Source organism: Melopsittacus undulatus, chromosome Z, assembly GCF_012275295.1.
Source record: "Melopsittacus undulatus isolate bMelUnd1 chromosome Z, bMelUnd1.mat.Z, whole genome shotgun sequence".
Taxonomy (NCBI): Eukaryota; Metazoa; Chordata; class Aves; order Psittaciformes; family Psittaculidae; genus Melopsittacus; species Melopsittacus undulatus.
The window spans coordinates 30,867,879-30,886,007 of NC_047557.1; the positions used below are offsets into that span (position 1 = coordinate 30,867,879).

At 36.4% G+C, this 18,129-nt stretch overlaps 1 protein-coding gene across 1 annotated transcript in view; it reads right to left on the reverse strand.

Moving 5' to 3' along the window:
• PTPRD (protein tyrosine phosphatase receptor type D) overlaps window positions 1–18,129 on the reverse strand; it is a 303,359-nt gene that overhangs the window by 120,325 nt on the left and 164,905 nt on the right. The window contains exons 9-14 of the mRNA XM_031054317.1: window positions 17,703–17,972; window positions 16,417–16,998; window positions 7,197–7,330; window positions 5,817–5,961; window positions 2,155–2,460; window positions 974–1,167 (exon numbers count right to left, since the gene is read on the reverse strand). Of these exons, the coding sequence (XP_030910177.1) occupies window positions 974–1,167; window positions 2,155–2,460; window positions 5,817–5,961; window positions 7,197–7,330; window positions 16,417–16,998; window positions 17,703–17,972 (1,631 nt within the window). The remainder of the gene's footprint in view (window positions 1–973; window positions 1,168–2,154; window positions 2,461–5,816; window positions 5,962–7,196; window positions 7,331–16,416; window positions 16,999–17,702; window positions 17,973–18,129) is intronic.

Consider the following 18,129-nt stretch of genomic DNA (forward strand, 5'->3'; position numbering starts at 1 on the left):
CTCAAAAATGGTATCTGCAGAACTGAGATTTAGAACTAAGACTGGAATTAAAAATAAAAGAAGCCAAACCCCATTTATTTATCATATAAAATGCTTAAGAGACAAGTTTAACTCTTTATGCTAGGTTCATAATTTCTTATCATTACCAATAATTTCAGCCACAAAATTGAGAGCTAGAAGTGAGAGGTGTGTACTTGATAATGGGTTCAATATAGGATGAATGTACTCCTCCAGTACCAGGAGCCTTGGGAATTTTTAATTTTACAGAGAACTAGTGTATCTCAACCAGGAAAATAATTTTTAGAACCTTTTTAAACTTTATATGATCAGGTTTTTGTTTTCATTATGTCTCATAGTTCACAAAACAGATGGGAAACATTGCAGAGTAAATAACTCCATACCTGTATAAATTAAGCTTCTAATTTTATTGCACAGTTACTGATATGGATAATGACAAGTATAAATACCTTGGTGATTTCTAAGTTGCACAAGTTGCACAAATAAATTAATCTCTTTTGAAACACGTGGTAAGGTGGATACATGCTAATCAAAGAAACACTGCAATAATGAGCCAACACAGGCTTCTAATGTTTCTAGGATCTCCACTGAAATACAGAAATATCTGATGGGTGGAACAGGCAGTGCTCTATTGACTGTGACCAGGCTCAGATCTCCCTGATGCTTTAAAACTTCAGAGCATAGGTCAGGGTGAAGCCTTCAGGTTTCAAGAAGCCAGTGGAATGACAGTTTAGCATTTAGCTCCACACCCATACACAAAAGGGTTCCTAGGTTGGGCCCAACAACCTTTAAAGTTATTCTGAAAAAAAAAGTTGTTAAAATACAGATGAAAAATTCTAGAGATGTTAACTAGATGGCTGAAATATGGAAAGAAAAAGAAATGCAGTCATGGATAACTCCCTGGTACACAAAATATTTTCACTGTGATGCACAGAAAATAAAATACACCAGTTACCTGTGCATCAGCCAACATGATGTCCTTCAGCATGGGCTGACCCTTTGACTCTCCATTTTCCATCCTCACATAGTGGACCTGGTATCCTCGGATCTGACCATGCTGCTTATTGGGTACAGGTGAGCGCCACGACACTTTAACAGCAGTAGAGTTGACAGCCTCTACCTCGACTTTGCGAGGAGGACCACTAGGAACTGGAACAACATCATTGGACAGAAGAGGATTACAGGCACCTGTCCCACCCATCTGTTTGTTTTGGTTTTTGTTTTTTTTTTTTTTAAGGGCAGACTCATGTTTTCTCTGAAGAATACAAATTGTTCAACAAATGAAAATGCTCAACCAATCTGCTCTACCTTTCAGTGAAAATATCAAAAAATATGACTGATGCAAAAAATGGAAGAAAAAGGAGTATTAGAGAAAATAGAAAAACATGTAAAAATGCACAAAAGCCAAGGAAGATGCTTTGAGAGTCAAAGCATTATAGTACAAAGAGATATTTTAAACATTGAAATACTACTACTATTGTTAATAATACTAAAACCACAAAATACTTCAAGAAAAGATTCCCTTATTTTTGTTCAAATTCTTTGTCTCTTTTTTTTTTCAGTAGTATAAAACAAAGGCTGATTATAGGGCTGTCTTCTGTCACTTTCAAGCATGGAAGAAAAGAAAGCATGTGGAGCATCAGTTTTCCAAGATCAAAAATAAAACTAGGGGAAAAAAAATCAACCCAAAAAAAACCCAAATCAAAAAGCACAACATGGAACAAGAAAGCAGTTAAAAAAAAAAAAGAGAGAAAAACAAACCAACAAAACCTAAAAAAAAAAGTTCCTAGACATAACTGTTTAAAAATAACAATGATTGAAAAGGCAGAAAGATTTTTCTTGAGTGTTATTTTTCTGTTAAAGGAGGAGCAAGAAGGATATGTATGGGAACAAAGAGGCAGCAGATTCATGTCACTTACAAAAAGGTGTTTTCTATTAAAAACAAGAATAAAAATACCAGATATAAAAAAGGTGTAGAAAAGGCAAGTCTTTGATTAAAAAAATCTCAAAAGGTGGTAACATCTTTGATTTGGGAATAAAAAAGAGGAGCAGAAAAAAATACTGTTAGGCTATACAGAAGACAGCAGATCGACAAGAGTCACAGAGTTGCAAACTGATGTAGTGGAGGCAACATACCATCTTCATCTGTCCGAATCAATACTGCTAAGCTCTCTGGGCCGGGTCCAACATCAGTGTGGGCAGTCACAGAGATCCGGTACTCAGTCCATTTTTCCAGCTGTTCCAAAAGGTATCGGGTACTGTCCGAGGAAATTCCCAAAATTTCATGGGGCTTGATATCTTCTCCATCAATCCCAATGTACTTGATGGAATATTCAGTGATAATGCCGTTCTGTTTTTCCACCGGTGGAGGTTTCCAACTTACCAAAATGCTAGTGGAGCTGGGGCTTGTGCAACTAATGTCTTGAGGAGGAGCTGATGGCTCTAATTTCAGTAGTGGGTTAAAGAAGGATTTGAGTGAAAGGATAGGAGTGATTGAAAAGAATGAACAAAAGAAAAAATAAAAATAAATAAAAGGCAACCAAATGAAAATAACAAATAAAGCTAAAGAAAAAAGGTAGAAACTTAAAACAGCAAAATGTCAGATAAAAATATGCACCTTGGCTTATTAACATGAGAAAACTGAAAATGAATAGACCAACTAAATGGTGAAAAAGTATGCAGGGGAAATACATGAAGATGAATTCTCAAAATAATGTTACCTACCTGTAATTAAAATTCTTCTTGAAATAAAACAAAAACGTGACACTTCTATGACTACTGATCTATCTTCATAATAATTGCAATTAGTGCAAGCTGAAATATTTTAAATGACACGAGACGGATTACAAATTTGTATATATCCAAGTGGGTTTAGTTTGAGAAAAATGCTCTTTTTAAAGAACTCCTAAAAACTTGCAATAATTGCTAGAAATTGCTCCATAAATTGCCTTTTTTTGCCATTATATAGTATAATTTTGCCAGTCTTATAAACAATTATTTTTTCAGGATTTTTGTTATAATTGAGTCTGCCTGGAACGAGTCAAACACATTATGTTTAAATGGAAAGCATTTAGTGAAGTATTTATTGTAGCCAACATACTAAGAGCATGCAGTCAATAGAAGATGAAGAAAGTCTTAGTCAAAGTTTTACCTACCAGGAACAAGTGACAGGCTTGTTGACTCTGACTGTAACTTGTACTTACCCTAGATCAGCTGTCAGTTTTATTTTTTTAACTCCTCTTGGAGACACCTTTGCTAGCAAAGAATTAAATCCTACCAGTAATGTAGGTAACCTCTACAGGGAAAAAAAAAATCTACCCCCAGACAATGTATCAAGAAAGCAAGTATTCATTTTACAGAGTTCACAAGCTCAGCACACCAGGACAGTGAGAAATTCTAACTTGGTTTCATCTCTGCTCACCAGCACCAATCTTCCAGAGCAAAAGTGCTCACATTTACAGATTTGTACTCAAAGGAGTCTGCAGCATATTTACCTTTTCTGTGCTCCAGAGCATTTAAATGTGGATGTCATTTCACTGCTTTCAGTGAGGCAATTCAAGTACTGAAAGTTAGGTATGCATTTATGTGCTTAAATGCACTTTGATTTAGCAAAATCCAGCTTTCTACCTGAGATGATTCATTCAAAAAAGAAGCCATAGTTCAAATTCACAGGCAGAAGTAATAGACATCCTATTTCTGCCTTCTCTCTCGTAAGGAAAACACAAATTTTGGGTGCAAGATCACTTTTATTGTTGTTTTGTTTTTGTTTTGTCTACTTTTTTTCTTTCCCATTTCTTGTGGGAAAAAAAGAAATAAATAGAATTCTGGTACTTATACTAGGCATATCAAAAAAGAAAAATAAATAAAAAAAAACCCAGCAAAGAAGATCTAGGACTCTTCTGTAACCTACTGCATTTATGTTTTGGTTCCGTACAGCTCTTCTACAAGGATCAATGTTTTTTTACTCGGTATGATACTCTGCTTTCCTGAAGGGAAAACAGGAGGGAATGTACCAGCATTTCAACCAACTAGAAAAGGTGGATGAGGGGGATAGATTATCATATTTGTTGTGTTTGGGTTTTTTTTTTTTAGACTAATTCAGTAGTCAAGTACTCAAAACATGTCAGTCCCCTTCTACAATCGAATTGTGCAGTAAACAAGATAAAAGTAAAATTTTCCTTAAGGATCTTATATGTAAAGAAATAGCATCTGTAGCATCTTCCTCTGAAAGCAAGATGAAAGGCAATAGCATATGCTGGTGAATATTGCTAATAAAATCATAAAAGTTTATTAATTTTTAGTCCATTATACTCTGAAAATGCACAATACTACATTTGTGTAACTAAAGATAATCTGTAGGTTACTTGTGTAACCCGTTTTATTAATACATATATGTTTTTCTCAAAACACCCAGATAGTGAAAAAAAGATTTTGCAATCTTTTCACTAAATAACCAGGGTCTGGACACCAAAATGAATTGGATTTTCCTACTATTTGAAGAAGGCTGAAAAAAAGTGTAACATTCTTGCGTTCAAGGAAGGGAAAATGACAATGTGTTTATGCATGGAACATGCAGGCTTGTAGCTTGCATATTTATTTTATATACAGTCTAAGCAATCTTCACCCAATATAAGAGAATGAGCATTATAAGTAGCTGAAATGGCTCCCAGAATAAATACCATTTTCCTTCACCAAATTACTGATTCTGGATTACTTAAAAGGTGCCTTGCCACTATGTCAAAATCTAGCGCTGTGTTATATATTTGCTTATTATACTTATCCCAAATACCTTAGAAATGCTTTCGGAGCATATTTAGCTTTGGTTGCAGCACTGTTCCTATAGTCATACTAATTACTATTAATACATAACAGAAACAAGAAATGCATCATCATATCTGTCATGACTGGAAATTAAAAAGCATCATGTGAATTGTGAATCTGAATTTTCTGTTTGGAATAATATTACTTTAAGAAAAGGCCATTTAATTTGAAAGAATTGCACCAAGTTTTAAAATCACACACTATAATGCAAACTGTCAGGAAAGCATTAAGTTATCTGGCAAGAGTTGCACTTATGGACATCATCCCTGAAATATCTGATTGTTTTGATTAGGTCTTAATTTAAATATTTTAAAATGTATATATAATCTCTGACTTTTTTTGCATCTCATTTGTAGACAAAGTTTCTGACTTTCATGACATTGTTTCCATAGGCATACAGTGAGAAAACAATTTTTCTACTGCTGTAAGAAAGTTACTGAGTACCATAAAAAGCCTAGATTAAAAAAAATCTGCCTAAAAATCAGAACACTAAGCTACTACAGAAAAATAGTTACATGGAAATTTTTGATACAGTCTGAAATATTCAAACTGACCCACTCTACAAATTTTTTGTACTTCAGGAACAACCTCGTATTACATGAAATCTGCAGACTGGGTAGATAGAATTTTAAGGGTGGAGGATTGTTGTTAATGTGTATCTATGGAATGATAAAACATTTTATCCTGTTATAAATAAAATATTATGATGTCAGCATGACATTATATAGCAGTATGCCTCCTTAGACACTGGTTTACAGAGATTTTTTCTCAAACTATGTAAAAGTCATTCATATATTAATTAGATCACAATACACCTACAAAAATATACATTTTAAGCACTCTTTTGTTGTATTAAGCACCAGGAATGCTGCATTTTTTATATTTTTTTTTTCTGTTGCTGCATCTCTGGACCAGTGAGATTGATCTCTCTGAGAATACAAGACAAGGAAATAAACGCAGCAAGGAAGGACACCTACTTGACTGCATGGTTCTCGCTGAGATTTCCGCTGTTGAAGCACCCAGACCTTGTGGAGAACGGGCAGCTAGACGGAATAAGTACAAGCTGTTTGGCCTTAAGCCTTGCAAGCGATAAGATGTAGTAGGTTCAGTGGAAACCCGTTGCTAAAGATGGGTAATAAGAAGTCTTGATTAATATTCAGAGATTCTGAATTCCATATTTTGAGTATAGAAGACGTGTTTTTATTCTCTGATGACAACTCAGTTGAGAAAAATCTAAATTCAAGAATGTAACTCAGAACAGAATAAAACTAAACTGAAAATTATATTATTTTTGACAAACACACATTAAGGAAGAGTATTTGTTAAAGGCAACAGCTTAATAGGTGAAACTCAGAGCCAGAAATACTGTTTGTTTGAGGAAGTAACATTTGTGTACAAAGTATAAAAGGATTTTCAGACACTAAGAGATGAACAAAAGCTTACTTTTAGCAACTTATTGTGAGAGTAAACTATAGGATTTTCTAATCTGAGTAATTTTATGAGTAAAATGGGTATAACCTGATAGTTGAATTTGTGTTCAAATTTTCAAGAAGCAAGTTCTTCCAAAAGGTAGCTTATTAAGCAGGGGCCTGCATCCCATTTGGAGGTGAAATATGGATCTGGCCCTCTTCCACAAAAGAAAGCTTATGCATCGACATAATGTGTGTGAAGCCACCATAAACATAAACTCGGTAGAAGCATCAGCAATGAGCTGATGATGCAGGAGAAATCAATGAGGCTGACACTCTCCTGCTGCCTTCTGAGACTGCCGGCTTCTTTCTTTTGTCTGGGACACCTGGCAATATCACATGGTTTTCCTATCGGGAGAACAGTTATGATACTAACACCACAGAGTCACGCAAACTAAAAATTCTTTTAAGAAATAATGGTACAGAAAATGGCCATTGTAGGTTTTTATCTTTATTTCTTCTTAAATACTACTGATAGATTAGAGAAGCCTGGGGACTATTGGACAGTGGCAAAGAGAAACAAAAATTTTCCAAAGCTGAAATAGACTTCAAAGTCCAAAGTATAAGCACAAAAAATCTTCATGAGTTTGCTTCCAAGCCACTGTAGAAGAACAGGCTTAGAGAGGCATGATTAATGGCTGAAAAATCAGATGAAACTTCTGTGGATAACTCGTTAACAGTGAAGTTCCACTGGCTGGTAATCATCAACAGCATGCTCTGCTGTTTACACACTCTCAATCTACTACCATTAGGCTTACTGCTAGGTTTAACAAACTGTTGAACATCAAGGCATTTGTACTAAAGAAAGTTACAAATCCATCAGTTTCAACAGTTGCATTATTCCATGTCTGACTCATTACGGAGTATTTAAAAGATATATAGCCTTACCTCTTCCCCATGCTCTCCATCTTTGTAAACCAGTTCATAGCTGGAAATGGTATCAGAGCGTGGAGGTGTCCAGGAAAGCAGTATGCTTGTTTCAGACTCAGGTTCTGCTTTGAAATTCAGTGGCTGACCAGGCACTAAAGAAAAAGTTGAGCAGTGTTGCCAATTGTTTATTTGGCTGCTTCAATACTTATGTTTCAAATCTTTTAAACTATTGTCTGAATATTTCACACAATACTATTTTCACTGAATTTACTGAACTTAAGCAAATTGATTAAGTATACTATGAAATAAATTAACCTGAGCTCAGAAAAGAATAATGATATATTTAATTCACACACTACAAATTATCAAGGATTTCAATTAAATGCTTTGCAGTATAAATAATATGCACAGAACCAAAATACAATTGAACAGAAGCCTGGTGATGAATACCAGAAATCTAATAGTTTATGTGTGAAACATTGAACATATATTTGTATATATATGTGTCTGTGCATATGGGAAAATGCTAGAATCATGTAAGATTGGCTGGAATAGTCAAGAAGAAAATGTTAAAACCGTTATACATACCTGAAGCTGGTTTGCTCAGCTCATAAATAACAATGATACTAAATACAACCTGGTCTTTAAGAGGATACCTAAATATTGAATACTTTTGTAATGTGAAGATGTTATAACCTGCTGAAAAGATATCCAGTAATGTAAGAAGTGACATTTCTACCCCTTTAATGACTAGTATTTTTACCAATACAGCTGAATTTCTAGTAACTACACTTTCTAATTGCAAGAAATAAAAATACAACTTTGATTTCAGTAGTCAAGAACATTCTCTGTTGTTATGCCTTGTGTACTGGTCACAGAAATTATTTAGACTGATGTTACCCTCATTTGCTTCTGCAAATCTATGGCAAATAATAAGGTTGTCTGGGAGATGACAGCAAAATATAATTCATTGAAATGCACCTCATAATTTTAGCACCCAAGTTCTAAAGCATTACTTTCAGTTAATAGTGCTGTCGATAAGGCATCAAACAGATTTCTACAGCATTTCTAGTTTTTCAAGAACAAAATATGTCATGTTTTTTTTTTTTTTAAGGAAAAAAAAATGCGGGATGCACTTCTTAACACTTACTGAGAACAGGCACAAGTAGGATGTGACAACAGAGACTGTTTCACAATAATTTTTTGGAGTACAGTTTTATTAATAGCATTACAAAGTATGTTTCTGATGTACAGTAGAAGACTTAGAAACACCATGGAGAATATGGTAAAAAAAATTAGTGATTGTAATTTTTATCGTCCCCAGATTTCTACAGAACGTCACTCTGAGGATAATACTACCCTTGGGTACACTGGTTGAGGCTTGATACCTGACTTTGGACAGATACCTGTCAACAAACAACATATTCAGGCTCCTGTATGGAGGTTACAAGTTCCTCAACAAACAACATATTCAGGCTCCTGTATGGAGGTTACAAGTTCCTACTATTCTTCTTTTTTTTTTTTCCAAAACAGGACAAAATAGAAACGGAAAGGTGTAGAAGGATAATGACTTTTCCTGAGGGAATGAATGAGTGAACAGGTGACCAGTTCACTTCATGGGAGCAAAAAAAGGATAGCAGTGATTAGCTATTTTTTTCTGAAATATGCCTGGTATAAAAAAGAGACCATTTCCTGAGTACTGCAAAATCCAAAAGAGAAAAAAAAAAATCACAAAGCACAGGGAGCAATTACAGGAAATATCAGAAAAGTATTTTTGACAGAAATGCTTATAATTTCATCCTCTGAAAACTGAATGGATTTGAAATTAAGAGGGATAGAGTGGGGTGACTGGATAATTCCTGACTGAAACAGATTCTGAAGTACTACTAGATTAAACTTTAACTTCACAAATCTATAGCATAGTTGTAAAAATGCATTTATTAGGTGAATATTAGAATTTTTTGTGTTAGTTGACTCAAACCACTCCTGAGTAACAACCAGACAACAGCTGCAGATTTTCCTCCTGTTGAACATGGCTCATGTGGATGTGGAACCCCACTGCAGGCTTGACTAAACTTAGTAATAAAATCTGGAGTCTAGGCAGCTTTTTGTAAGTTTTCATTTTGCTACAGGTTGTTCCAAATCTATGTAATGAAACTCAGGTGGATAGCTGGCTGTAGGCATGTTATTTGTTTCATCTGACAAAAAAAAAACTGACCTTGTAAAACTGACCATGATTTGCCTCAGTGTGTGTCAAAGAATAGGGAAAAGAGTATTTTGGTAAAGTAACTAAGCAACATGGTTGGAATTATAAAATCATCTTAGCCTGGTCACAGAAGGTCAAACAGCAGCTCATGTTATCTGTGCCATGTGTGTCTGACATCTCTATCACTGACCTGGAGGAGGTGATGGAGGGCACATGGCCCAGGTTTGCAGATGACATCAAGCTGGAAGGGGACCAGCTGACACACCCTAAGACAAGGATGCTGCTAAGAGGGAGTTGGAGAGCAGGGAAGTACTTCCCATGAAGTTCAGCAAGCCCTGTCCTTGGTAGGCAAAGACTTGCAGGGATTCAGACTGTGATTGATGGGAACAGGGAGCTGTGGTGGGGGTGGCCCTGAGCCTTGGCAGGCAGCAAGATGCACTGGAGCCAGCTGAGTGCTCAGGTAGCAACAAGGGCCGGTGGTGCCTGGGGTAGTGTGAGCACAAGATGGGCCTGAGAGATGGGGGTGCAGGGACTGTCTGCTCTATGCACTTCAGAATACATGGGTACTGCATCTGTTTTTTGGCCTCAGCAAGATGGCTCTGGGTTTGGGCACTTGCCCTGCAAGGATAGCCTGCACGATTGGGCTGATTCAACTGAGAGAAAGGATAGCTTTTGGGGGCACCCACCAGCATGTCCAGCACTGAGTGATGGGACCAGAGATGCAGCCAGGCTCTACACAGCAGTATGTGGCAGAAGGGCAAGAAGCAGCTACTCAAGCTGAAATACAAGAGGCTCAGGTTGGATAAAAGAAGCCTTTTACCCACAAAGACAACCTAGTGGTTGAACTGGGGCTCACGGAGCTTGGACCTACCTTGGGAAGGTTTATGCCTCAGCTGGGTGAAGCCCTGAGCAGCCCAGTTTAACCTTATGGCTGAGGCTGCTCTGGCAGACTGGGTCTGGAAACCTCCCCAGATCACCCTACCAGCCTGCATTGTTCTGTGATGCTATGATTTGTGCTTAATGTATGGATATATGAATTGCAGAACACAGCCAGGCAGTAACAGTAATATTAATAATTTAATAGTAATAAAAATTGGTCAAGTGATCCATATGAAGGTTGGTGCCATCTGTTATGATAAATATGGCAGCAAATGGAGAACAAAGGATATTTCCTGACTCTCACTCATCCTCCAATAATTCCTTAAAAAAAGAAACCCTAACCTTTATGGTCTTTGGTCTGCAATTCTCTATCATTTTATAAGACAAGTTGATGGTTAATTGAATTTTCCCAAATGCTGTTTGTCAAAATAACATCTTGCTGCAAAAGCTAGTCTCCCCTCACATTCTTCAACCACAGTTATGCTACTCTAAAGCTGAAAACACTGACAAAAGAAAGAGGTGACAGGGAAATCTGCATTGTTCCAAATAGATGGAGAAGAAAAAGTTGAAGAAGAAAGAAAATACAAACAAGATAACAGAAACTAAACAAATTGTATTGCTGATAAACTACGGAAACCAAGGCTCAAGCCAAAGAAAATGTACCAGATAAGAAAGTGGAATAATAACTTTTAAACTCTAGGATTTATGCCTAGAACACACAACATCTGTTCAAAAAATTCTTCAATGGCACATTGGAACTATGCCAAACTGGAGGAGCTGACAGAGGGCACTGGTCTCTTTCAGAGACAGAAAAAGCCTAGGGTGACTAGAAAATCCATTAAGTGGTCTTTATACTCTTGCTGAAGTGTTTTTAATTTCACAGATCAAATCTCACTTTCCATATCAGTGCTGTACACAGTCAGCTCACTGAATAGATGTTTACTGCATGAGCAGCCTCTGAATATTTTCTTTTCTGTCTTTTCTGGTTTGAGGTCAGTGTGCTCAACAAACATACATTAAGCCCCGTAACTTCCTTGTGTACAAAGTATACCTCTTATCTCTTTATTGTAAACATGACATAACTTAGGTAGCACAGTGTAGTGACAGAACAAAGAACAAAATCCAGAATTACTCTTTTTAAAACTTCATACCATGTTCTACACTTTTGCTTGCCTAGTCCTCCATGTTTATTGCTGGATAACCAGAAATACAAATTTATGGACCTTGCCCCTCATATGTGGTTTTATGTCTATCCCTAGTTCAAGTACCAGAACAGAATAATAAAATGAGATCTCACATGTGGAAAGTCATTTTAGTTCCCTGCACAGGTCCTCAGCTGGCTGAAGAAACCAGAAAAACACTCCAGGGTTGTTCTGGGTTTGCAAATAATGGTGGAAACAGAAGAGGGTCTCCAGACTAGAAAGGGCTTCATAACATGGTAAAATCCATACCTAGCAAAAGCTCATTCAGTTCAGTTAGAAATCTGTTTTGCAAAGGATAATAGATTGATCAAGAGACTTCAAAATCATTTCACAACTGAAAGGGACCAGGAGTTCATGCTTCTGCTTGCTCTGGAAGAAGCATGAAGCTCTACAGAGAAGCTCTTACAATTGAAGAGTTAATGTGCTCTGGAGGTTTTGTTTTTTAAAACAATAACTGCATTTGTGAAAAGCCAAATTATCATGGAATATAATTACAAAATAAAATGGGTAATGTGTTAAATGTATGTGCATCGTGCTCTCCATCTTTCTGCTAAACGAGAAATAACCACTTCAAAAGAGTCTGAAAATAGCTGAGGCTTGTAGTTCTGCAATACCAAACACAGAGCCACAGTATTGGAAATACATTAACTACCTTTTAAATGTCCAAAAAGCCTAGCATATTTCGTGAAAAATAACTAGAAACCCAGAACTCACTTTCTTAACATAATATGTGTAACTGTAACTCTGAGGGAGCCCACAGAATAAAATAACATGTTGGTCAGTCTTAAGGACATAGTCCACATAGTCTTGTATGAATTGACTAGAGAACACAGTGAAGAGACAAATTGCTCTTCACAGTAATTCTGTCTACATTCTATTTCTACAGAGTGGCAGTAGAGTCGTCTTGAAATTATCTGAAGATACATTATTCCGTACCTAAGTTCTGTGACAAAAGTAGTATGTGTACATTTTCAGTGCTCATCCATGTATTTGCAAAAATCAGAACTGGGAGATTAAAAACCAGAAAGATCCCTGTCTGAAGGTGAGACCTTCAATATTGGTCTCATCATGTTAGCATTTAAATAAAGTAAACATAGAGATTGGGATACTTAACAGAATTTGATTGTGCTTTGAGAGAACAGGGTTTATTCAAAAGCTGAAATATTTTTTCCTACATCCCCAGAGAAATGCACCTTAAAGGGAATTTTGCCACTTAAAACAATCCTGCCCCAACATTGGCTTCAAATTACTCTTCTTCTACATGCTTCTTTGCATCATGTTAGAGTTTCCAGCTTCATGCTCTCAGCCCTTCATTTCTGCAAGTCTATTTCCATTAAATGCTTCACTAGGACACTAGTCCTGTGGAGTTTCAGAAACATGAGGATTCCCCATTCCATAGAATCATAGAATAGTTAGGACTGGAAAGGACCTTAAGATCATCTAGTTCCAACCCCCCTGCTATGGGCAGGGACACGTCACACTAAACCATGCCATGCAAGGCTTGGTCCAACCTGGCCTTGAAAAAAATAAAAACGGCAAAGTAGACAGCTTGCTACAATACAGAACTGTACGTTTGCTACACACTCCCTTTCTCTGAATTTCCAAATGTCTTTTACAATAAGAGCTCCAGAACCAGTAATTAATTTCCCTTAAGCTAAGGTTCTGCTTATGTGCTCTGCAAGTCATATACCTGACCCTTTCATCACTGTCCTTTTCCACATGTTCAAAAGATCAGCTTTTCATAGCTATAATAATCCATAGTCTTCAAAGCACTGCCAATCCTTGGTTTAAAATTAACAGTATGTTTTATATTGTAAGTTTTTGTTTAAAGAAGCATACACTTACACGTAGACATCCACTTCCCAGTATATATATCCCCTTTCTCAATAATCTGCTACCTGACAGATGCTGTGTACTTCTCACCTTTTTCTACTTATGCTCAGAATAAAAACACGATCTCTGAATTTCTTTAGAAGCATCCTCTCTTTGCACATTATAAACCAACCAAACCAAAACTCAGACATTCAGTTTAAAGCTCAAGTACTTTCCCAGTACACACAGGTTAAAAGTACTGTCCAGAAAACATGTGTGCTTCTGACCAGTTTAAGCAAGGGAAGGCAATATGCGAAGATACGTAAGTGTGTCCTGAGCAGCTAAATGGGAACAAAGCAACAGAGCTTTTTTTATTTTTTCTAGTGAAGAAAAAGCATGAAAGTATAACGCTAAAGCATATACTGATATTTCTCTAAAATTCACTCAAATAATACCCTGATCTGTCCTCAGCAGAATCAAATCCTTTGATCAAAAATGCAGAATACAGCCTATCGGAATTGATCTTCCCTTACTCAAAAGTCTCATTTCTACAGATATTTTCTGGCAATGCAATTTCTTTATGTCTTGTTACAGTAAAAAAAAAAAACACTGCTGAAAACAGCTAGGCAATAGGACATGACTTTTCCTTTAAAATGCTTAAGCAGAATACTGGGGAAAAAAAACACAAACAACAAAACATTTTCCTTTTTTTTTTTTTCTCTGTTCAGTTCCCTGAAAAATGGTTCCTTCTCTTCCCCTCAAACTATATGTTTCTAGTATTTAAATTAGAAACATAGTTTTCACTAGCAGTTTCAGCAGACTTGGAAGTGACAAGGCACTCATACAGTCATTTCAAAAGGTTAATTCTGCTGTACGAAGACAGCAAAGATTCTTGTAAACAGGCTTTTCTAAAACAAATTATTAATTTTCTGTAATCTCTCCCTAAAGATCAGAACACACAGAAGGGATGAAAGCTTTGAAGGAAACTAGGCTAACAGCACCTATAAGTCACAGCTGTCAATCAGGTTTTGGTGTAGATATACTCTAATGTCCCCAAAGTAATCATAAGAGTTAAGCTACATGCTTAAAATGACAAGCTTCTTTGCTTCAAAAAAAAAAAAAGAAAAAATAATTAATAAAATAAAATCACCACCCCATTCCTACATTTACTCTTTACATATGTTTCCATTAAATGCATTTCTGCTGGTTTTAAATGGCACTCTATAATTCACTATATTTATCTGGATGAATTTCAAGCTTGAGAGAGACTTAAACCAAAACAATCATATTTAGATTTAGATTGCAGCAAATATGGAGGGAAGAGCAAAGAGGACATTTTATTCTGCAGTGTTCACTGAACAGAAACTGCTGGATAGGAAGATGGGACACCCTTCATTTTTAAATGTACACTGAACTGGAGAACTGCACTAGACTTTCTCAGCTACTTTTCTCTTTTCTGACTTAAAACATTTGTATTTCAAGCAGTAAAATGACTCCTTATGCCACATTTCTGGTTTTGTTTTTTAAGATATTCACAAATAAACAACTTCAAGTCAACTGTTACAAAGCTGAAAAAGTATTGAGAATCCCTCCTGCACTGTTAATGTCATAATTTCTTCAGATTGCAACAGTAATTGGAAACAGATGAGCATGTTTAATGGCAAGTTCTATGAAGCTTTTAATAAACAGAGATTTTCTGAAGTGACCTCAGCAAGTCATGTAACTTAGACTAGTCCAGCTGAGCCTCAGTGCACATTATTTCAATTGCCTCATCGTTCTCTGGGGAAGCCACTGACAAACTCTTGCTAATCGAAAAGGTTCACTGTTCAAAGTGAAAGCACAGATGAGGATCTTACTACACCTTCTTCTTGAAAGGCTTTTTGCCCATGAATTCATGAAGTTGGGTGTCAGTAAAAAACCTAGTTCCTGAAAAAGATTACAACTGCATATGTACATTTGCGAGTACACAGAGGCATTTTAAAGTACCACAAGAAGGCCTAAAAAAGTTAATTTAGTAACTTCTCAGCTGAGATACGGCAAAAAGTAACACCTAGACCTTTTTGTAACATATTTAGAAAGGTTCTAGGTCAATACCTCAACTTCTGTTCTTTTTATTAAATACATATTGGTAAAATGAAGAAATACAAAGTGAATAAAACATTATTGTCTTCAGTTACATTTTAGAGAAACTCTTTTTTTAAGAATTTCAGGGCTGCTAGATTCTCCAACTAGAAATTTTCCAGTACTAAAAAAAAAACAAACAAAAAATCAAGTAGTATTGTATAATATTTGTAGATAATCACTGACCTACAGTAATAATTCATATGGCTGTCTCAACTGGTAAACAAATGGAGCCTTTATTTCTATAGTAAACCACTTTCTGCAGTGTAGCTCCACCAGAGCTACTCACTTTTGATTTCATAACAATTTTCTGTAATGTTTTTCTCTATGCTTGTTTGTCCTTTGCAAATAAAACTAATTCATGGGCGTAAAACACCTGTACAAAAACAAAACAAATTATCTGCAAACATAAACCAAGAAAATTGTGTCCTTGTGGTATGCTCTTTGTAGAGGTAGGCCAGATTTGATTTATAAATCCAAAGTGTACACAACTGCTAGCTTGAATCTATACAAAGGTTTGTTGGGTTTTTTTATGCTTTCACGTTTACATGTTCAACTATTTGAATACACATGCAGTGCGCATACATGATAAATTTCCAAAAGCAAGGCTCAGTAGTGAACATAAGGGAACCACACACCACTTGAACAAAATCTACCAACACAGGTAACTCGTGAAAGAAAACTGAAGAACTACTTGACAAGCACTTTCGGTGCACACAGCACTGCCAAATACAAGCCATAACATTCGTCGACCTCTACAATGAAGGTCTCCCTGAGACTTCAGTTAAACTTCAGTAAAACTTCTAGGAATCGATGGAAAAAGAAATGAAAGTGTGATGGGATAATTCCCCCTCTTCAAAGATCATCCACACTGTGGAGTAGAGAAAAGGTTATCTGCAAAAGCTGCTTGAATAAATTGGCTATCCTCAAGAGGAAGACATTTTTTTTCAGTATTTTAAATTCAAATTCTCTCTCTGCAAAATTTCTGCATCTATTATTCTGCTCATTGCTAACTTACCTCCGGTTTGAGTGATGACTTGAATGTCACTAGAAAGTGGCCCATCCCCAACAGAAGTAAAAGCAAGGACCTTCACGGAGTATGTTTTCTGGGGTACCAGATTTCCAATAGTGGTAATATGACTGTCAGCCACATTGTGCTTCATCCAACTGTTGACATGTTGAGTGGGGTCCATGGTGTAATAAACTCTGTAACCTTGTATTTGTCCATTAGGTTCCTCAGGTTCTTCCCACTGTACCAAAATAGTGGTGGAGCTCAACATGCGGGCCTGAACATTGCGTGGTGCACTTGAAGGTGCTTGTTCTGAAGTCCTTGTTGACACAGGTTCACTAGGTGGCCCTCGCCCAATGTTATTTACAGCAACTACCCGAAATTCATACTCTGAATATGGGCTTAGGCCAGCCACACTATAGCGTGTTGTTGCCACCCCATCAATTTCCTTATATGGCTCCTCAGAGTTTTTGGGTTTGTGTTGGATTATGTAGTAGGAAACTGGTTCAGGGTTTCCAGAATCCCAAGTCAATGTTATGCTTGTTGCTGTGCTTTCTGTCACCACAGGTGTTCCAGGAGGTTTGGGTAAAGCTAAACAACAAAAAATGCAGTTAGCACCATGCAATATTAGGCCTCGGTTATTACAATAAGAAGCTTAAAAAACAAAACAAACAACAACAAAAACAAAACAGGAAGATTGGAATGGAAAGAAGGTACAGTTTGTTCAGGAAAAGCTTTTGGCAGTTGTGATTTACTCCAGAAATCTGTCAGAAAATCTTCAAGTTTTGTAGTGTAAGTTTTATCTGATATTAATTTATGATATTCACTTTCTCAATAGATTCTATAAACATATGCAGAAGAGGAATCTTACAAGCAGACAGTTCACCATTACAATCAAATTTTAAGGTATTTTTGAAACCTCTAGTTTCCAAATACTCAGTGAACATGATACTTGGACACTCAGCAACAATAAAAATCAAATGACTGTTTTTTAAAGGCTCCTGCTGTTGACAAGTATATGCAAGATTCCAAGATCCTTTATTTACTCGAAATGAAGGCTGGGAGCTAGACATAGAGGAATAATGGAACATTATGATTAATTTATTTATTACTATTATTACTGCTGTTTAAATCTGTTTTTTGTCTCATGCCATTGATTAGCTGGAATATTTACTCTCTTGATTTACAAGGTGAGAGGCATTTAGTCCCTTTCAGTTAAAAGTATTTGCTCAGAATATGGCAATGAATGAAAGAAAAGACTGAATTATGTCCAAATATATGTTCTTGGGATATACCTTTGACAGTTATCTGTGCTATTGCTTCTATAACACCAAGGGTAGACATAGCAACACAAGTATAGTTTGCAGACTGCCTGACATCATTAAGCTCAAGGACGTTCCTCCCTATTGGCATATCGTCCTCAGGTGTCAAATCTTCTGCTCCTAGCATCCATTTCACATATGGCATTGGTGACCCCACCGCAACACACGTGATATTTACACTCCCGCCAGGCATGATCTCATGATTGGTAGGGGGGATAGAGAACCTCGGTGGGACCCGTCGAACTGGAACAAAACACAGAAAAAGGTAATAACATATACAAAAAAAGAAACTATATCTCGCATACAGACTACATGCAGTGTACAGACACAATTTAATGTTTTAACATGTTATTCCGATCTGCCAGAAAATATGTATAAAAGAAGTATGAGACTAAACAAG